This window comes from Mugil cephalus, chromosome 15 (genome assembly GCF_022458985.1).
Source record: "Mugil cephalus isolate CIBA_MC_2020 chromosome 15, CIBA_Mcephalus_1.1, whole genome shotgun sequence".
In the NCBI taxonomy this organism is placed as follows: Eukaryota; Metazoa; Chordata; class Actinopteri; order Mugiliformes; family Mugilidae; genus Mugil; species Mugil cephalus.
The window spans coordinates 15,020,746-15,043,367 of NC_061784.1; the positions used below are offsets into that span (position 1 = coordinate 15,020,746).

General features: G+C 41.8%; 1 protein-coding gene across 2 annotated transcripts in view; it reads right to left on the reverse strand.

Moving 5' to 3' along the window:
* Positions 1-22,622, reverse strand: part of sgcd (sarcoglycan, delta (dystrophin-associated glycoprotein)) — a 284,776-nt gene that overhangs the window by 58,484 nt on the left and 203,670 nt on the right. For both annotated transcript variants that reach the window (XM_047606766.1, XM_047606765.1), the window contains 3 exons: positions 14,461-14,562; positions 8,089-8,176; positions 4,654-4,773 (listed from right to left, as the gene is read on the reverse strand). In XM_047606766.1, coding sequence (XP_047462722.1) covers positions 4,654-4,773; positions 8,089-8,176; positions 14,461-14,562 — 310 coding nt within the window. The remainder of the gene's footprint in view (positions 1-4,653; positions 4,774-8,088; positions 8,177-14,460; positions 14,563-22,622) is intronic.

The window sequence follows — 22,622 nt, forward strand, 5'->3', positions numbered from 1 at the left end:
ACCATCAGACTAAATTTATTGGAATAGTCCAAATCCTCAGTACTTCCAAATTTTTATAAGTGCTACGACTTCATCTGGGTCTCTGTTAAATTAATTTCCTCACTTGTGGCGCATGGGTAAGGGTTTTTCTTTTTAGAAAACATTGCACTGCACTGACATCTTCTAGGCAACCGAGCATATTTCCGTAGTAATCAGTGGCACTGACAAGTTGTTGATGTCCTAGTCATGAATGGTGACAAGATTGCAGATACGAGCAGCTGAGATGAGGTTTCTCGGTAGGGTATGTAGCGTTCTTCGGTGTGAGACATTTCTACATCCTCTTCAAACACTTGACACTGTGTTTTTTTTTTTTTTTGTTTTTTTTTTGCCAGTCAAGTTAATTTTTGTTTCTACTTCCTGCTTCTCTTTCAAAAGTGGTGTCTGAAAGTTTTCCTGAAATTTTACCGAAGACGAGTCGTACAAATGTTTGTATCGCTGAACCTCCTCGGTTAACCTTTCCTCTATGTGTTCCATTTATTTATTGATCCAAAACATCAATTTGAAAGTTTTTGTGTAGATGGAGAAGCAGCCGGAAAAACGATACAACTAAATGGACCAATCACAGCTCCTGAGGTCTACATCAAGGTTGGCTTTTTGATATAGAAGCTTAAACCTGGCCTATTAGCCTTAGAGATGGGATGAGGACCTTGGACATCTGTGGTGGTGCTGCTCTTTCATGTTGGAAGAGGGACCATTAGGCATGTGGGAGAAAGGTTACTTTAGTAGGTTAACCCCAGGTCAGTCATTAGTGGGACTATGTCTAAACTGGCCTGGGATCTTCAAGGGATCCTGCAAGAAGAACGGTTTCCAGTGGCTTGTGGTTTGTTACCACAGTGACCAGTGACCGGATGGATGGAGTTTCAATTAAAGTTCTGACATTTGTGTTTTAATCAGTTTGACTTTTAACCTTAACTATTTGATTTGATTCTTACGTGGCTCCACTATGATGTGGTTTTAATACATATATTTTAGTTTATTGAACCGAAACTTGTTGGTGTTTTTCTTTTCATGTCTTCCTCCGTGTAGCAAAGGCAGCAAGCTAACCACACTCTGAAATGTTAGCCCTGTAGATTTTAAAATGACAGTTTTTGAGGATCATATTTATTCTCCTGAAAATATATCATTATCTCCGCCGGATGTTCTCAGAAACATGTGTGATGTCGCTGGCCGTCACTGCAGTTTGTTTGGTAAATGTCAGTATTTCCTGAGGCCAGGATTTAATACTGAGTTCAGATAAGAAGTGACAGATTAAACGTTAACAAAACCACAACAGAACCTCACATTTCTTTTAAACAACTCACAACACCACCCCTCCTTTACTCGTCCTCCTGCCCTCTATCACTAACCTCCATTTGTGGCTCCCTGTGCCGAGAGGAGCTCTTTGCTGTGCTGGGTGACAGTAATGAACTCCGACTCAGTGAGGCTGGAAAGGATGTAAATGAATGTAGATGAGGATGAAGAGTAATTGCTCAGACAGAGGGCTCTGAAAGGTGTATGTGTGCGTGTGTGTGTCAAGGAAGGGGGAGAATCCATGGGAGCTCGTAATTGGAAATGTGTGGCCCAGTCAAAAAGAGAGAAAGAGGGAGACACTTCAGATATCTGTTTATCTATTAATGAAACTGAAGGGATGGATTGATCGGGTGGGCGGACAGATGAGTGATGGTGAATGGAGGCAGGTGGAAACGTAATGGTGAATGATGCCACAGGGGAAACAGGAAAAAAAGACAAAGAAATACTTAAAGTGAGGAAGCAACTGGAAGGAAGAAATTAAAAACCTAAAGAGTTAGCATGTGAATGAAGGAAAAAGAGGAGTGAAAGGAGCTAAAAATAAAAAAAGGGATGAAAAGCACAACTTCAGAAAGAAATCTGTATTTTTGTTTAACACTGCTCTGGGCAAGCTCTCCTAATCATCCTGCTGTGTGGTGTAATTTAATTTCATAACTTTATCATGATTTAGACTTGTTCTGCTGGCCAGCAAATTTACAGATATGTCTCAATGAAGTGTTTCAGGACAACTGAGAACTTACTAAACCTTCCTGACTTACTGATGATCCCTCAGACACCTGAAATAGTTTCATAGTTTCATTTGCCTGAATTCCGCTGCCACAAAACACTAATTCAAAGGTTTGACTATTACAGTGAAACTATGTATACTATTATGGGAAAAAAGATGATGCATCATATAGTATAAAATAATAATAATGCATTAGTTTCATATAGGGATTTTCCATCAGATGCTCAAAGCACTTACAATTGAATGCATAATTTATTCGCTTGCACAGTCACACCCTGGTGGCGGTGGTGGTAAACTACCTCAGTAGTCACAGCTGCACTGGGGCAGACTGACAGAAACGTAGCTGCCAATCCAAGCCTACCGCCTCTGCGACCACCAACAAACATCACTCACTCACAATCATACACCAGTGGAGTTCACGCTGGGAGCAAAGTGGGTATATATATGTGTATATGACATTACTTCTTGCAAAGGTTTGTGTATTATGTGCAAACTATCAATGAACACCACGCCTCCAACGTCATAAACTGCAGGCACTGCCAAGATGGAGCCGACAGCTGGGGTGACCTAATGGAGGGTCAGAGGTGCAGGTTGTGTACAGGCAAGGTAGGCATCTGACCAACTTTAAACTCCAGCAGTATGCAATGTGCTAGGTAGGAGACCTCCTTACGGTCCCAGCCTGACACAAGTCTGCACACTCAATCCCGAATGAAAAAGAAAGAGGACTAAAAAATGCAGGATTGGTGGTAAGTAAAGCAGACAGTGAGGATTGGTATAAATACCAAATACAGGTGAATGACTGCTAGTCTAGCCATAGCTATGGAGGAAAGACTGTAGAGTCTCCACTAGTCCACATTCACATTATTTTTTTTGTTCTTTCTTTGACTTTAACACTAGTTAATGTAGGTAGCAGCCACTACCAACACAATGTGTCACAAGATATGTGCATCTTGCGGTGAACCAGAGTTTGAACAGTACCTTCCAAGAACTAGAGCCACATTACCGATGCCCTGCTCACACTTCCTCTAGAGACACTTCCATTTATGTTTAATTAATACTGCACTCTACATTTTCGTACTCTCACGTTCCTATAGGACAGCTTCCCGGAGAGGCTGTCAATGACAGCTGTCAGTCATCATGAAGTGAACACTTGGACATACACCAGCATTACATTAACTACCTTGAATGACAGAAACCATCCTTGACGTCTACTTCAGTGTTTTAGTTCATCCTAGATTACTCCTATGTGGAGGAGGTTGAGACATAGGGCTGTGGTTCTGGCTCATAAGTTGCAAAAAACACCCATGTTATTGTAATTTTTGTGTTTACATCATGCTATCCCAACATGTGAATTCCCAGCAGAGGTTCAACTGTTAGAACAAAGCCTCATGTGAACTTCAACAATGTTTAAAGACAATACGATCCTCTAATGCTTGCTGGCCTACAAGCAACCTCCTAATACAACCTGCTAATGTAATATAAATGGATTCCCAGGCAACAGCACCAATAAAATGCAGGATGGAGAAACATCTGAATACCTGAGGGGGTGGAAACCTCCATTAAGTTCAGAGTGGACAGCTTGCTACTTGCTACAGACTATAAAGATTTTTCACAGACAACATAAATAAATCCCCTCCTTTTTTATCTCAAGAAATATGATTTGAACAAGAGCTCAGTAATAACCCTCAAGCTGGGGCTCCATGTCAGATTTCAGAATTTCCATTTAAGTTAATGCCTCAGTCACATGACACGGTGCTATGAAAAGGGGGAAGTCTTCGCTAAGCTTAAACCCGTCACCCCCTGTGGGTAGATTAAATTTCCCAACAGACTACAGGATGATCTTCTGTGCTGTAATTGTGTGCAGATGCTTTGTTTTAGTTGCCGGTGTGTTCTTGGCAAACTCACTTTGCCTTTCCCTTTCACTTCCGCGCTCTTAGGAAATCATTTGACCGGCCGCTGCAGTCAGAACAACTCTGCCATCTCCTGTCATAAGCACAAACCAGTTTTTCAAAAGGACTACGTGCCGTACTCTCAGCCCCCCACCCCCAGTCCCGTTCACAAGTACGAGCTCCTTGCCATCATTTTCTTTACCAAGCTTGAAATCTCCTCATCCTCTCATACATGAGTGCTACCAGCACAGATCTGAGCACCCTTCTCCTCACTGCTGACTGCTTCTAATGCTAATGTAGGCACTAGCATGCTACTTTGCATTTATTGAAAGTCAGTTTTGACACGTTAGCTCTGTTACAGAAACGTTACATGTGAGAGCCTAGAATGAGCTTTTCGCTTTTGCATGGGAGAGGCTGGATATTCTCGCAGGGAGTACTTTATTTTTTAAAATGCATTGGATGTATCATCAGAATCAAAAGTTACAGCTCAAACAGCTTAAAATGCTCCATGACAACTTCACAACAAAGCAAAAAGAAGAAGCAAGGTCACAGCAACACATGTCGGTGCACCTTTGGAGAAACAAACAACGCAGGTAAAACCGAATGACGTCTCTTAGAGACCTTCAGCCATATCAGCATCAAGAGCCACTATTGGTTTTCACACATTGGGTCTTTAACAAATGGTCTGAAACGTCTCAGCCGTTCACTCACCCATCACCCGGAGCCTCTCTGCGCCCACCACCACCTCGTGCTCGTCGGCGGAGAAGAGGAGCTTCCCAGAGTTGGATTTGACTTCAAACATCTTGCCCCGTGCTTTAAATCCATTGGATCCTGAAGCGAACACAGAATGAGAGGAGACATCAAAGAGGAGCGACAGGAGCCGCGGCTGATTCCTTATTGAATTATCTCGCAATAAGAAATTTTAAAAATGCACCTGAGAGGAAGCTGCTTTTCTGTGATTTCTGACACAAGGAAAAGAAGACTTACCTGGAAAGCAAACCCACCAAACTCTGAAATCTCTTTTGTCAAAGAGGGTTATGATACCTGAATAAAGTGTTATTTGACTATAGTGAAGTGTGACATCAGTGTCTGGTCAGTAATGCAAAAGTCATAGTTTTCTTTTGCTGCATATCTTCTTTGTGTTTAGTTATTAACATATTCTTGGCAGACTTTTATATATCTGGCAGGTTATTTTTTTTCAAGAGAAATTACTGTTGAAATCTGTTGAATGTGTTGTGAATTTAAGTCAACTATGTTTGTAAAAACAAGACCAAGATACAAATCTTTTCAGAGCTGCCTTTTAGGCATTTCTGAAATGTCCTTGTACACAAACACAGATTTTAGATAATTGCTATATTTTTTTGAATAAAAAATTAATAAATAAATAAATTAATTAAAAAATAAAAAAAAAAAATCTAAATTGTGCTAATGTTGTGTAGTATCTTCAAACATTAATCTCCTTTTTATTTTATTTTATTATTTATTTTGGTCAGTTGAACAAAACAATATGTTATACAAATACACAAATACAAAAGAAAACAATGCAATATACCCTGACTGAAAAGGTATAGGCTTATTGCGCTTATTACAATAATAAATGAAGGCAGCTCAAGAATACCCCTTTGTTCATAATTTTATTTTATATTGACAAATAATCTTATTTTAGAATATATTTTTAAATCTATAATTTCATCTCTGAACCAAGCAACTGACTCAGGGGCTGAAATATGACACCAGTGTCAAGTGAAAAATCAAGTCAACCCCCAACAGTAATGCCACCACTAAGACGACAATATTAAGTTCCACTGTGCTGGCGACACAGTCCTGTCTAGCTTCAAAATCACAACATCGTACTTAAAGCATTTGGAGTCGCAGCACGACGTGGTGAATTTAACAGAACAAGTCCCGCCAGGTGGTGCGAAGGAGAGTGCTGCACCTAATATAGGAGGTCCCCTTTGTTGGGTTTAAAAGGGTTAACTTCCGCTATCTCACCATATAAGGAGTGGTTTACCACTTTGTTGCAGCTTGCTCACGATATTAGTATACACCTCACCCTGATGTCTCACATGTTGGAAACCAGTTAAAGCCGGTTTTGACTACACATGGAAAACTACCGATACAAGAAAGGCAGCGCTCCCCCCTTTGTCTACATGTGGAGCCTAGCTAGAACAAGATAGTATACGTTAAATAACCTCAATGAGAGAAGCTGTCATGTGATCTGTACTCAGTTAGACTATCCTTTCCAACAGGTATAAAGATCCTGGGCTGAATGACAGGAAGGACAGTCTGTTTTTGTACAGGCTATACATATCTGTCGCACGCAGCTTGTAGCACACGGTCTGTTTGTTCTCAGCATATGTATTCAGATCAAGAATATAGATTTAATTACTTTCTATGATGTCTTTATTAGTGACATCATAAGTGACTAGTTTATGTCGCCTGTTACTTTTCTCCCACATAACAGTCAACTTAAAAAATCTGAACTTGTGCAGCCCCTAGTGTCAATAAGGGTTCGTCTATCCTTGTATACATTCAGTGTGTAGAAGCTTCAGCTCCTCCAGATGTGATGTGTTGGTGGAATTTCCACCACAACCCTAGTATGAAAAACACTCCTCCCAGAAAGAAGCCAAAACTGAGAGAAGTGTCACAACAACCAAGAAAATGTAGACAACTCCCTCTAACTCAAATTGCTTTGTCTCGTGTGGCGGCAGAAAACACTCAGCGCGGAGGGCGACTGACTGACACCCGTGCAATTGATTCTGTCACTCTCCATCTGGGATGTGAAGTTCCTCCCCCTGTAGACGAACAACCGCTAAGTCATCCACCAGAGGCATCCGAGCAGACTTCCTCCCCTTCAGACCCACAAAGCCAATGTCGCCTCACTTATTTATTTATTTTTTTCCCAAAGTGATTTCCGTTCTCCCGACACCGTGAGCTCTATTAGTGTGTGACAGGTGGAGAATGGGGTATTGTAGAGAAGAAAGTGCGATCACTGAGTTATGGTGACTCTGCGGGAGCAGTTAAAAGGACGAGACGAAGCAAAATCACGTTGTGCTCGTGTACAATAATGAGGCAACCAAACATCTGGCAGTTAGAGCAGAGGTTCCTCACCCGGGAGTCTTGGTTAGAGATAGGTCCTGAAATCAGTCTAAGACGTAGCAAAATAGTAGCAAAACTCTTATATTGTTAAAATATATTTCAGATTCTCCAGTGTTTTCTTAGGTATTTCCACACAGATGTGCATGTCTGACAGACAATATTATTAAACTGTCTGTGTTACTCTCCATCCACCTGCAGAGCATAAATGATCATAAATGTTTCTCACAATTCTATTGTTTCCATTTTATTTATTGTTTAGTTTCACTTGTGGTTCTCAAGAGTGTTTTTTTTTTATTTGCAACTAAGCTACTATGACCAAGCAATTTCCCATGCGGATAACTGAAGTCTATCTAAGCCTGAGTCTGAGTTTGACAGAGGAAATGCTTTTAGCTTGGTGCTGCTTCATCAACCGTCGTTGAGACAATATCGACTGCAGAGGGAAGTATTCATTCCTTTGTTATCGTGTACAACTTAATAGGAAACTTCACATGAGGTGAGTTGAGCATTTGAGAGCACAGGTGCAGCTTTTATAAAGATTCTGCTGTGCGTGACAGCTTAGAAGTTTTTTATTTTATTTTTTTTCCTGAAGAAGTCATCTGGCTTGTCCTTATGCTCTAGATCTGCTTTCTCCAAGTGGCATCTTCACTTGTTTCTATTTTCAGACACACAGCACACTGTGGTCTCTTATCTCAACCCACCCTTGTATTGGGGGAAACCAAGGGAAAAATATGTCTCGTCATATTTTCATTCCTTTCCTTTGAAAGTTGTCTATTGAGCTGTGAAAGACTCATCCCCAGCTGCACCTTTAGGTGGGAACCCTCTCACAAACAAGCCTCATTCAGCTGCCTTCCCAACTCCCACCAGCTCCTCACACCTCACTTTGGGAACCTCTGGGATAGATGATAAAATGATAGTAAAATGCAGTTTTGTGCATTAATGGCTGGATGTGGAATGGCTGATGGAACATACAGCGATGTACCTCATCATATGAAAGGAACATCAATAAGGTACATGAAAGCCAGTTGTGTTCCTCCCGCTGGGTCTTACCTGTTACAAGCTGCGTGAGCAGCTGGTTGCCGCTGTTGACGATATTGACCGACACGTTTCTGGACGACTGCAGGAACAGCGGGCGGCCCTGCGGAGACATTGAGCAGGTTATTTATCCACTCTGAGACTAGGAGCAGCAGGGTAGCAAATATAAACCTGTACATGTGTCAAAACCATAGACAGTGTAAAGCTCCACCTCATCTATGTTAGTGGATGGGCCAAACTAAAACACTAAAATACACAGAGATGTTGTCTGTCATTTTAAGCTGTTAATATAATGCTGATGCATGTTCAAGTGCCACTTGTTTGGATAAATTTCGTTTTAGTTAGTTATTTGGCAGTTACCAGTTGCCACGCCAACCACTCTGTAAAGCCGTCCCCTGGGACTGTGTTGTAAAAAAAAAAATAAAAAAAAAAATAAGTGCAATGTATAATCCAACAAAAATGCGAGTGAGTCTGGAGGAAGTGTGATCATCGGTCATCGATATCGCAGCTCCACTCCCAGACCGTACTGATCAGACTCTGGCTCCAAAGTAGCAAGATGCTGCCGGTCGTATCCAGAGAAAATAGCATCGGTTTGGCCAGTGTCAGGAAATGGAGATGTGTTGTCCATATTTATATGCAGTCTATGATCAAAACTACTGTAAACGTACCAACAGATGTTCTCTAAGATGTAATCAATTACGCCAAACATGACTTGCTAATGGATTGTCACCACCAGACATACTACATACTAGTGCAGAGTACATACTAGACATACTAGTGCAAACCATGAAAAAAAACTAAGAAAAAAAAAAACGTTTATTAAGGAAGAGTCTCAAGATATCAAGATAAGTAATGTCAGATAGATGAGCATCTACTGTTATCTGTAATCAAAATGGCCTCTATACAACAGGAAAGACAGTGTGACTTTTTTGGCTGGTTTGACGCATATTTGATGATGATAGACTCTGATGATTTAGACCAGTGAATTAAATTTTCTTCATGTGTTTATTTGTCCAGCTGATGTTTTGTAGTTTCTCCTGCCAGCATACTGTGACCAAAACAATGCTTTACTAATAAGGATGACCAGCACTACCAAGTGAACCACATCAGTGTGTTACCGCAGTGTTAGACTTTAGCATCTAATGTGAGTACACTCATTATTTTATGTTGGCTGCTTCTTGTTATCTCCGTGTCTTTTCAGTCCTGATGTGAACGCTGGCCTTACACTATTCAACTCAGCTGTAAAATAATAAATCAGACACATACACAACCCTCGTGTCCTCGGTGAGACTTCAACCCCCTGCTCCGTTTGATAACTTCCATTTCCCAGAGTGCCCTGCACCAATCTGTAACGCTGATCACGTTGGACACTCTGCTCTTTCTGTGCCCGACTAATCTTCATGCCTCAGTCAACTTCTTAATTAGAGATAACGGCCTGACCATTGTGCTGCGCCCGCGGCCAAGGAGGGGATATGCCTTGTGTGTATATCGCTGATAACATTATGGCTCTTGCAAAACTCATTGAAGTTCCAGTAAATACACAAAACGTATGACATAGAGGCGAAAAGTTATTATAAGGACAATGTGGCGCGTGTACAACTGCCAAGGATGCCGAGAGTAGTTCAGAAATAGAAGGTGTTCAATTAAGGGTGTCACAATTATCCCTCACTGGGGGATAAATTATCATCTTAAAAGGTATCTTAAGGTAATATTGGACCTAAAACGGCCTCAGATCTGGTTTGAGGTGTCCTGGATGCTGGACATGGAAAACAGAACATAGAAGCCCTATTCCTCAAATAAAGTACCACCAAGTAGCGCCTTGCATGTTATGTATGCTAGTGTCAGTGGGCACACAGTTGCTTTCTAATCAGGACAACAAGAGGCCCAAGCAGAACAAAATAGAACTACCTCTGTGCACGAGAAGGAGACTGGTTTTTATAGCAGTTATGTTTGTTATTCCATAGGAAAGCAAGGCTGCATTTGGTCTACTTTTATGTGCACACTCTTCTACTTTGTATGAACAATCAAGGTTCTTATAGAATTGACACCGCTTGGTGCACAGCTGTCTACAATGGCCCTATTTGACTGTTGTTCCAATCCATATTACGGCAAGAACCTCAACTAAGTAAAAACAAATGGCAGCCAATCGTTTCTTTAGGACATGAAGGTCAGTCAGACTGGAACATTTCAAGAGCTTTGAATGTATCCTCAAGTGCAGTCACAAAAAAACATCAATTGTAAATTAACCTGGTCCTCATGAGGAAAGGAAGACCAAGAGTTAACTCTGCTAGAGAGGAGGAGGAGTTCGATTAAATTAACACGGCAGAAAAAAGTCACTATTGAGAAATAACAAGGGGAAGAAAAAAAATTCTCGGGCCAAGAAACCTAAGGAATGGACACTTAGACAAGGGGAAATCTATACTTAGGTCTGATGAGTTTTCTGGTTCCATGTCTTTGTGAGGAAAGGTGAGCTAATGGTTTCTACATGTGGGTCTCCATGAAGCATGGAGGAGGAAGTGGAGGAGGAGGGCACTCACTGTTTGTGATTTATTCAAAATTCAAGGCACAGTTATTGAGCCTGGCTACCACACCACCCTTCAGCGAAACACCGTCCAATCATTTGTCTTTTAACAGGACCACAACCCCATACACACCTCAAGGCTATGTAAGGTCTATCTGACCATAAAGGACATGAACCCGGCCTTCACAATCACCCAACCTAAACCTCGTAATGGTTTAGCTTTAGTCCGACCATGTAGCGAACACAAAGCAGCCAACACCGCTGGAAGAATTATTCCAGGCACCGGAATGGGTGAAACTCCGCAGCATGTCATCTGTCTCCACATCTCCAGAAAAGAGCTTCACAGTCAGCACCACAGAGGAAAGCACCAGCCATCTTCCTGCACCGTTTTCATTTTCATGCCACGGTCTTATGCGACGCCTCAGAGAGTTGACTGCAGGAATCCTTCAGGGCTGTTTGTATACAGTACATGTGTTTAGCTTGTTGTGTGGCGCCTCCGATCCTCTCCGCCCCCCCACCTCCTCTTCGTTACTAATGCAACAGACCATATTACTCCCAGCAGGAAGCCTCTCACTGGGAGAGACAGAAAAATAAATAAAAATACTAGAGGGAGGGGAGGGAGACAAGAGAAGGAAAGACGATGTGTGGATTGGAGTTGGTTACAGAAATGTTTCTCAGAAAGCAGAATGGATGATCTGACTGGCTGAATTAAAACCTCAGGAAGATGATTCAATAATTCAGCCCAGCTTGATCAAAATAAACTGATAGGTTGCTGTCTAGATTCTTAGCAGGTATACAGGTACAGAAGAAAGCTATCAGCAGTGGATGCTTCATTCACTCATTATCGGTTGTAGCTTGTTCTCATGAAGAGGGGACTTGACTTTTACAGTGACCATTCATGCAAATAATTACGTAGCAAAGCCTTATGGCACAATATGATTCCATACATTTCTTGACTTCCTAGCTGCCCTTTCATGTTTCGGATCTTCTTCCGTGGTTTTAATATCCATCTCAGGAGTGCCAGACAGTAGCAGGAATCCCGGTACTATATATTGCCATGAGTTTAAGTTTGGGACATTCATTTGTTCTTCCTGTTTTACTTTTCTTATCTGCTTTGTGGTTTGCTGTGTTGTTTATATCAGCTCCCATCTCTGCCCTGGCTCTTGCTCAGTTCATCTGTTTCTGCATGTTTTTAAGCCATTTTAATCTGTTATGTTCCTTTAATCTGTTACGTGCCTTCCGTTTTTATATTTTTATTTATTGACTTAGTGATGGTGTTTAACCTGTTGCACCGTGTGTCTTTGAATATAGACCTCTTCACAACTTGTAAACAGTTTGAGTTTTATGAGGGGCGGGGCTTAGCTGGAGGCAAAACATCTCAAAAATGCTAGCCTGTAAACACTGGTTAGCATATTTCATTCTTTGTTTTGACAAGAATAGACAAGGTAAATGCATATTTTAGAGAATCTACTAATACACTCACTCCTGGAGACCGTGAGTGACATTTACACTGGAGAAACTGAATGAAAACCTTAAGGCATACAAGTCATCAGACACTGTGGAGGGTAACGTAGCAAATACAACTAATGTTAGCTAGCGGTTAGCATTAGCATTATTACATGTAACAAGAATTCATGAAGGGGTCTAGAACAATCTGTGTATGTGCTGCACATATGGCAGAATTAAAAATAAAGCAGATTTTAACTTTCAACATGTGTACTTTGACAACAGTGTTCTCTCAGCTCCTCTCCCGGAGTCTCCTTGTTCCTTTTGATTTGGTCTAGAACTTTTTGGATTAAGTTTTTCATTGGATTACTTTAGTTTGGTCGATTGTTTGGGTTTTACTTCCCTGGTACTGCAGCACATTGTGTTCTCTTCTTATTAAGTTTCATTAAAGTTCTTTTATTTCCTGTTCGTGCCTCCTCCTGAGTCTTGTCCTTGGCGAAACCATCCTTCCACTCTTTATCTGCCAGCCATCTTCAGCGTTTTGTCTCCCCTCTTATTCCATTCTCATTAGCAGAACACATCATCTGCTCTTCTAATACTCACAGCAACAAATATTTATATTTTGTAACCTAAGAGGACTATTCTTCGGTCTATTATATATTTTATAGTGTGTTGATATAAATGTTGGCACCACTTTCAATCAATTCTATCCATAGCGACTTCATTTTAATGTGACTACTATCCCACTGCCAACATGTTGTACTTGGACGCCTCCTCTCCCGCCACCGATTGTCAAAACAAGCTCGCTGGCTTCCCGTCCTCCTCTCTTGTTCTAAATCAGTCCTCCTCCATCTGTCTCCCCGCTTCTGTCCGTTACCGCTGCTTCTTCTTCTTCTGTTATGCCTCATCTCCATCTCCATCCACTCTTCACTCTCCTTTGCTCCCTCTGCTCTCCCATCGCCATTGCTCATACCACCTCTCAGCTTGCGTAAGGTCCTAGACAGCAGAGATAAAGCGCTGTGCTCGCTGGTGTTATCAAGCCATCCGTCGGCTAACTGCACACAGCGATTATTACTGGCAGAGCAGGAGAGGCAGAGGGAGAGAGTGCCTTTCACTTTAGTGGGCCCATCTCTCCATGCCTCTGACATCTCTAGGCTTGGATGCTCTTCCTGTTGTAAGGACAGCAGGGAGCGTCTCAGAATGTTAATCTGTTATACCACGAGACCTCAGACAGAGTTCGGATTTGGGTCTTGTAACACTTTGGTGTGGACAGTGGAACAGTGCAGAAAAACCCTGTTTATTCTCACAAAGAGAATCTTACGATGGCTGTATGGCTCTATCCTGTCATACATGAACAAGGCTGTGGCATGTTTTAAAGGTTGAAGTAAGTTAAAAAAAAAAAAAATCAAACCGTCATGACTGTTAAATAGTAAACATGTTGCAAGGGGAGGACATTAAAGCCCTGTTACAAGGCGTGGCCTCACTCATATACAGGAAACACAAATGCCTTAAAGGTGCATGGCGCAATTTCAGCTGTAACAGACCATAGACAATATAGAGATGGAGAAAACATCTCTAAAGTGAGTAAAGTAGAGCTCGCCCTGGTGACTGGCTGTAGTATAGGTCATAAGCTCCACCTCCATGTTAGTGGACAGGACTTCTGCCAAACTAAAACACTACAATAGAGGTCATTTTTTTTTGCTTTTTTCCAAGGATTGTTTCTGTCATTCTACATAGTTAATATAATGCTGACGCATGTTCAAGTGTCAGCATCCCTTTATTTTGTCAGTTAATGGTATAGAAACAGGATGTGGCATAATGGCGACCACCAGTTGCAGTTGTAACGGGTGAATCGACATCACACATATCCCCGGGAATCTAGCATCAGTTTGGCCAATGACAAGAAGTGAAGAGTGTTGTCCATATTTATATACAGTCTATGTTATACTCATTTTCTTGCAGGAAGAAAAGTCCAAAGACTTCCTGCATTTAAAACGATGAATGTTGAAATGGTATCTAAGTTTTTTTTGTGTGTGTGTGCACATATAGGTGTGCTTCATATATGGCCAAGGAAGAACAATAAATCTATGGTACTTCAGAGAGAGAGTGAGACATGAACCAGAATAACACGTCTTTTTTTCCCTAACGACTTGACATGTTTGGAAGTCAATACAACATGAATTGCCCTAACGCGACCAGAAAACACACGCCTGTCACATGGAAATGTCTAATTCTGAACAAAAACCATCAGATCACCATCTTGGCATGTGTGAACGCAGCCTCAAGGAACAGTCGTGTAAATTTCACACCCACGCCTCAATAGCGAAGCTGACAGTTTAACAGGATTTACCATGTTGGAGCCATGTTGCATCTGTGAAAAGGCCTTAAAATGTGATCAGCTGTTAGTGTATATCACTTACTGGTTTGGACTGGATTTCTTTGGCATAGAGGGGTTGGAGGAACTCAGAGTCTCCCTCCAGTTTCAGGCCCTTCTCCGTTATTCTGAGGTTGCCCATGCCATCCTGTCAGGATCAAAGACAGAGACACAATTAGATCACATTCATTACTCTTATTTGTCAGACGTATCCTGTTAAAAATCATCAACTCTGGTATTCCCCTAACAATATGAATAAAATGTAGCCTCATGTAGCCTCTCAATTAGAAGAGACTGACCAATCAGACTGAGAGGAGCGGTGTGAAATCTGCTGGTTTCTCTTTGGGTGGAATAAATCCATTCTCTCTGAGCTTGTCTGCTCCACGTGAGGTAAACATCAGGTGTTTCCAGGAGGGACAGAAACATGGAGGTAGAAAAATAACTACTTGTTGACAACAAGTGTTTGAAAAGGTGAACCAAGCTGGAAGTTTGCCAGATACAGGTGATGGTTTCCAGCCCAACATCTGATCAAAAGCCACCAAACGGAAGTCCAAGCATTTCATTTAGTTTGTTTTAGCCTTCTTTCTTTATCACGGAGAAGCTCTTGAGCCCAGTCAAAGAGGTGTGAACGTCCAAGCAGCTACTTTAACATCTGACTAGTTGTAGGTCAGTAGTGAAAGAGAAGAAAACACTAATGAGGCTAATGCTCTGCAAATGCATCAAAGGCAGCGTTTAATTAGAGAAAGATCACAGATGCTGAAGCTGAATATTTGTTACTATTCCGAACACGGAGGATGAACGGGTTCAGCACTCGTGTTCAAGCTGAGACAGGAAGACAAACCGCTGCGCGTGTCCAACACCTGCCATTTTATTCATGACACCTGCAGCTCAGTGGCAAACACCTGTTATGCGTCTATATGGCAAGACGGCTGCCTTGGGGGGAAAAGTCTAACTTAACACCACACACGCCTGTTATTTTGATCACATAAGACCAGACCCCCCCCCACTCCCATCGCTTCTAGCTTGTAGGTGGTTTTGATGTCAGCTCACACTTGACTATTGCATTAGTAAATCAATATAACAAGCCAACCCTTTTATAGTTCTGCTAATGAATAGTTCTGCAGGAGATGCTGGACTAACAAATATCAATTTCGGGCTCCTGTAATGGAAATAAGGGCGGACATACAGGACACATGCAGGCACATCAGTGGCTGCCCCCTTAGTGATTATTATTGGTATTATTTTTCAGTTTTCTCCTTGGATGTTTTCTCTGCTTGATGCATGCCAATGATTTGAACCTTCTCAAAGAGACCAACATCTTTTTTCACGACCAAGGGACCAAGAAATGAGAAGCTGCTCATTGCATCAGTTGGGGTTAAACAACTTGTTGCCTGCTGAAAGATAATCGCCCCTGTAGTAGTCCAAAACTTTTGACTGGTGTGTGATCGCCCGCTGGATTGTCTCAAAGATAAGAGACCTCAGACTGATAATGGAGTGAGAAACGGAGAGAAATAATATAATCTCCTCCTGCAAAGACTTTCTTTTTGTTTTGCGCCGTCTTTTGATCCCCCAGGTTCTGAAAAGCAAATGGAAATCAGGACCCCTTGAGATCCCGAAAGCAGCAGAGGATGGTTTGCAACCCCCTCTCCATGTAATCGTTCCCCCAACTGTGTAAAGCGTATTAAAATTCAGGCAATGTTGTGGCAATGGGGGGTCGCCGGCGGTGGCGAGTCCTGGACGTGTTGGGATTGAGAATTATCCTCAGGTGGAACTCGGCGGGCCTGTCAGATGAGGCCCGCAGACGCTGCTAAACTCAATTTCTGAAACTTTGATGACGAAAACCCACTGTAAGAAACTGTTTATTTTCCCTACTCTAAGATTTTTAAAACTACAGCTTCTTGTTAGACAGATGGGTTTCTATCAAAGGTACACGCAAATTCACGTGAAGCGGTTCCTCGTTAATGGTACTTGTACACCACCTCATATCTCTACCTCTCCATTCATTTCACAGTGTTTTCAAAGTAAGAATACAGAAATTCTGCTCATATGAACACATGAAACACAATCCCTACCACCTCAAAATAAAAAAAACTGACCGCGGAAAAAGGGACATTATTACAACAGAACAATAACACTCCATTAAAGGAAAAAAAACACATTTTTGCCTGTTTTTTACACTTGTTAGAGCTGCAGTGATTCACCATTGTAGTGTTCAGAAAACCACTATGAGGAAAAAGGTGCAGAAATCAAGAATGCTAATTAACAAATCTCAGTGAAATTATGCTTTTAAATACTCTGCCCTTCCATCAGAGCCGTAACAGCAGCAGTGCTGATTAGTTGAGTAGGTTTTTAAATATTTTATGGTGTTCCGACACAGTGATGTTGTAATGGCGACAATGTTGTAATGGCGACAATGTTGCTGGCAACGCTGACCGAGCTGTAGCTTAAGGTAGAGCCAAGATGGCGACGGCTGACGGCACCATGCTGAGTTTTGAAGCCGCTCTTCAGGATTCATAAAAATGTTGTAAGATTATCTTCCTCAACATCTGTTAGCGCTACCGTAACAGTGGTACCTCTGTTGAGCAATAAAAACTACAATTACAATTACAGTTTGCACATACACAACAGTTTATGAGGCAAGGAACCATATATGGTAACTTCAGCACACATTTTAAATTGCATCTCAGTGAGGTTTAGAAGCAGGTGCTTTTCATTCAGCCAATCAGAGAAGATCGTGGAAACATTCTCAAGTCAAATGTGGTCTACATCAGGGGTCTTTAATGCTCTAATAATGCACAAGTTCAAATATTCATTTTTTTAAATTTCAAAAAATGCATGGGATTTTACCTGAGAACTGAATAGGCTCTCTTTGAATTTGTCTAATCAACCAAAGATTTTGTGACCCCTCTGCAGCACCTACATGGACCCCCTGAATCAGTACTTAAAATCAAAATACATTTTTACATTTGCTTACCACTTAAGGACAATGAACAATATGTGGTAAAATCATTAATGTTGATATTCTCCATGAAAAACAAAAAAAGTAAAACAGTCTTCTTATGGCCTACAACTACAACACTATAGGGTTGAAATTTTGAATTTCCAAGTATTTCAAAGGGTTAACTAGTGAAACCATGTGATTAATGCGGATTAAATATTAAATTGACTGGCAGCCCTGATGTAAACACATATTATCACATCATATCTTATCACATCATTTCATTTAACTTCCGTATAAAGAGTTAAGCTGGGATCTGTGGTCGGAGGGATATTAATGATGTCCATGTAGTCACTGCCTATAAGAAGTTGGGAACTGGATGAAGTCTTGTTTTGGCTGCTCCATGGCACTGTAAGAGTATAAGTGTTTAGATTTGTCAGTTTCTCCATGTTTATGCAGATAAGAAGCAACACTGATCATCCTGGCTGGTACTTGCTCTGACATTGTTTTGATTCGATGTAATTCCTACTGGAAGATGAAATAGGGAGTAAATGAAAACGTACGATTGGACTTAAATCCTTTTCCTATCCTATGCACCGAGAGGAGCGCTAGAGACAGCAGCACAGGGACATGAGCCCCCGTGAATAATGCAGGACAGCTCTGACCAGGACAGAGGTCTCCAAACATGCACCTCCATCCCACCCTCTCCTTCTCCTCCTCTTTCTCCTCTCCACCACTTTTGTTGTCAAGTCTCCGTGTTGTCAGCTTTCGATTCCTCTTTCCCCAGTGCCATCCATGTCATTTTTACCCCTTAACATCGCCTTCGTTCACTCTCTCCACGTCTGTCCCTCCCACGTGTGCCAGTTCACTTAAGCTGGGAGGTGTCTCAAGTCAAGTGGCGTGAAATGTAAAATAACTTCCTGTCAGAGCGACGTGACAAATGGCAGATTACGACACGATTCGGGTGGCAGCCATCAGTCACTAAGACAAACATGACATGCATGTTTTTGGTGTACTAGTCTTTTATGGAGATCAGCGCCAAAAAGGACTGACTGTGGTTTAATTTATGCCAACGTTGCACCTCAGAGGATGACTTCTAAATATTTGATTTGATGCCCTGGCTCTTCTTCTTCTTCCACCACCACCACCACCAGGTCATCTCCCTTCTTGTCCAACCTACATATGTTGTGGATATTCACTGTCAGTTTTTGCTCTATATAACAGAATATAACATTTCTTTGACCACTTTTCAAATCTGAGCGCATTAATGCTCCTTGATGTCTGAGTTGAATACTTTCCTCTGGCAACAATCTCAACAAAAGTTTCCACACAACACACTTGTGTTGTTACAATCTAATCAGTCAATTTCATGCTCCACTGACGTGGCTATCATCCACCGGAATATGTGCCAACTTTAGCAGTTGCTTTAGCAGCAGACCACATGGAGCCAAGGTAGACATCAACATCACAAACATTTCTCTTTACTTGGATGAGACCACGCCACAGCTTCACTTTTCTCCGTCCCAAAGACTGAAAGATGATGCTGAAATCTGTACCACATATATCCACTAGAGGCTCCAAAAGCAATCACCATACAGAGCCGAATATGAGAGACTCTGGCCAACGAGGGAATGGACCGTCTGAGCTGTCCAGCTGTGTTGATTGGTTCTGGGTTGGTCACGTGTGTCATGGGTGGCATGTTAAATATATCCACCACCAATTGTCATTCATAGAGAAGTTGCAATAACAGAGAATAAAATTGGATTAAAAGTTAAAATATGCCACAGTGCTCAGCCTACGGCTCCAGCACAGGATCATGAAAACACGAAGAAAGTTATGGGAGCAGTTAAAAGGGGGAACTGGGTGCCAACTGATTTCTCCCTATTATGTGAGGTAAATGTCAGTTTCTCTCCTTGAAGATTTTATATGGGGAAAATAAAGTCATACCATCATTAATGTGAACTAGTAAGACTAGTTTAATTTTCACTATCTCTTAGGATTTATAATTTTCCTGAGTAATTTCCTGAGTTTTATCAATCCGTTCTGTAATTCTGAATCATAAACCCTCCAACTGCAGCGTGTAGTACTTGTAGGGTCCAGTTCAGACCTGGTTATTTGTGTGATCTGATCACAAGTGGCCGCCTTAAAGTAGAGGTGTAAATGCACCCAGGATGCACTAAGTACGTTTTTAATGGATGTGATCTCAGTCCACACGTGGAGATGATCTGGCACGCATACGTGGAGATGATCTGGCACGCATTTAACCTCATTCTTTTTTGGTGTGAACACACAGTGAATACTGGATCACGTTAAAGACCACCTACTGATCAGGGGTGATCTAGCTTGTTTGTTGTCTTATACATTCAGGATGCACAAAACAGTTCCGGGTGCCACAAAAGGAACAAGCTTCATCAGTGATGTCTATTCATTAGTAATGAGAGCCTTTTCAAATATTCTGTCCGTGTAGTTGTGACATAACTAAATAATAAATCAATATAAATAAAGATTAAGGAGGATTATGTGTGTGATTTTATCATTAATAAACATGTTGTTAATTATAGATGTGTATTTATGACCATGTCATTATTTACTTCCCAGCTGCTACAGCAGGGAAATCACCGTGCATGTGGAAAGTCCCAGTTATAATCTGAGTTTATATGCAACATCACGGGGATCAATAAATAAATAAACCATAATGAGCATGCTTCCAGTGAGAGGTATAGATTTTAAAGCTTGTTCCAAAACGTGTGCCGTTTCCCCAACTCTTCAATGCACCGCAGCAAACAACGCTGTCCATGGTTCTGAAATGGCAGTAGGTAGAGATCCTTGTATATATGGAAAGAGAAGCTGATAAAATATTCCAGTGCGCCCCAGATGACGCCCCAGTGTTTATTTCCATACAGAAGAACGAACTGAAATCGGCTCCTGAGGCACATTTTAAAAGTATTTTGAGCTGGTTACTTGTGATTGGGATCACTTAACAAGGCGTTCAAATAACCAAAGCTGAACGGCCCCTAGGTGTCAGCTGAGAGCAGAGTCTCTTTCCTCCTTTTGCCCTTCTGAAGTGGTGAGATTTGGACATAATTCATTGCCTAAGTTCCCCCTCGTCCAATGCTCTCCTCACATTAACCTTCTTCTTCTTCCTCTCCACTCTTTTCCCTCTCTTGCTCCACAACATTATCTGCAATAAGGACTAAATTGATCTGCACTCAAGCTGGCATCGCATCCACTGTCACCGCCCTGTGAGCTCGATAGTTATTGAGAATATATTGTGTTTGTGTGTGGACTGATTGTGTATGCGCTGTGTGTGTGTGTGTGTGTGTGTGTGTGTGTGTGTGTGTGTGTGTGTGTGTGTGTGTGTGCGTGTGTGCGGCCGCTCTGTTTACCTGGCTGTTTGTTGGTGTATGAGTGCGGGAGGAAAACGTCCGTCTTGTAAATAACATTTGCGCCTCCAGTCCCCTCCGTTACTCTCCAGATTTATTTGGCCCAGCTGTGCGCTACAGCAGAGACAGGAGGGTGGTGGAGGCGAGGGGGGGATGGTGGGAGCAAATACAGAGACCGATGTAACACTGGCTCTTCACTGTTCTCATATCTGTCTTCTTATCCGTGTCCATCCCTATTTCTTTATCTGCACCATCTCTCTCTCTCCCTCTCTCTGCCTGACGCCCGCGTCCGTCTCCCCCTCTGAAGTCCTCAGAGAGGCAGGAGTCGCTGCTGTCAATAATGTGGAGCTCCTGGCCTATTATTGAGAGTCTGCATCGATATGCATCAAACCACCGCCCGGGGCTGAAGCAAACACAGACGTATCTGGGGAAACTATTACAGGGAGTTCAACTATTTTTGCATACCACGCACCGAGTCACGCTTCCCCAGTAGTTAAAGGTAAAATCTATGTTTGGATACTCCCACACAGGACGAGTTATCGTGGGATCAAGTGTGATGCGGTAAAAGCAACTAAAGCGAAGCAAAATGTGCCCTCAGAATGAGGTTCTTTGCCAAAGGCTGTGTTAAAGCAGGTGGATGTTCTTCTGTTTTCATGAACCGTGCACACCTTGTGCAAACAAACAAGACAACATTCATCTCAGTGTTATCTTTAACAATAAAAAAAGTGCAGCAGTCTAGTAGGATGAAACGCTTTCACAACGCACAGGTGGCTTGTGTTTTCCTGCAGAGGCCCAAAAGAGTGGTCTTGACCCACAGGAAAGAAATGACACGGCTAAAATCCGTGGTGATTAACACATTTATCATGAGAGGATGTAGTGAATGAGGCGACAGCCTTATAGTATTTATGATGTAGTACGACCGTATGACATAAGGGTAAGTTACAGCAATGAGGTGCATGCGTTGTGATGTTGCACTTTAAAATGTGACGATTAGCAACTGGAAGGTGGATGAACCCTCTGTGATGTCAACCCATGAGGTTCTAGCCAGCCGACTCAAAAATGGTCAAAGAGGTGGTGCGTGACTGGAGCTGAGGCTGACGACAGCCGGCAACCTGTCACTCAATGAAGCTACAACCTTAATTATGCATATCTTTAAGACGTGGTATCATTTAATGAGGTACGTTTTATAAAAAGTCTCCTTGCACAGTTGTCATGATTGGAGAAATTAGCTCAAGAGATCAAAACTGTTATTTTTTCTACCATTACGTTTATTTCTGCTGTAGTTTTAACGAGAAGATCTACAGGGATTGATTCGCTATCGGAGCCAGCATTTAGTGGACATTAGAGGAAGTGCACCTCTTTCATGTTGGCTTCATTTTTCAAAGGTTTGCCCCTTTGTGGCGGGTTGTAAATCCAGCAGTAGGTTTTGTTTGATCTCCCTCTGTTATTTTCTCTTTAGTCGCCTTGCATTAACATCCAAATATAAAGACTCCAAATACATCTCCAGCCTCCTCTCCGGACCTAATCTCAGTTTGTCTGTACGCAAATAAACACTTACATCATCTGGGGCGCAGTAGAACATTGTAACAGCAGCTGTTTTTAATGGATCTTTACTGTCGTCTCAGAACCAGGAACGGCCTTGTTTCAGCGCGTGATTATTATTTACTGATCTCTGCCCTGACGTCAGTTAATCCCTCACACAAACTTTATCACATATGAATCCTGGAAGCTTCTTCACGTTCAGTGATCTCTGGTGATGAAGGGAAATAAAAACACTGAGAAAATACTTAATTACACACGGCTCCTTGCACCACATTTGTAATTAACCACATCATGATACTTTATTTAACGACTCATATTACGTACTTTAATCTGTTAATTCCTGCT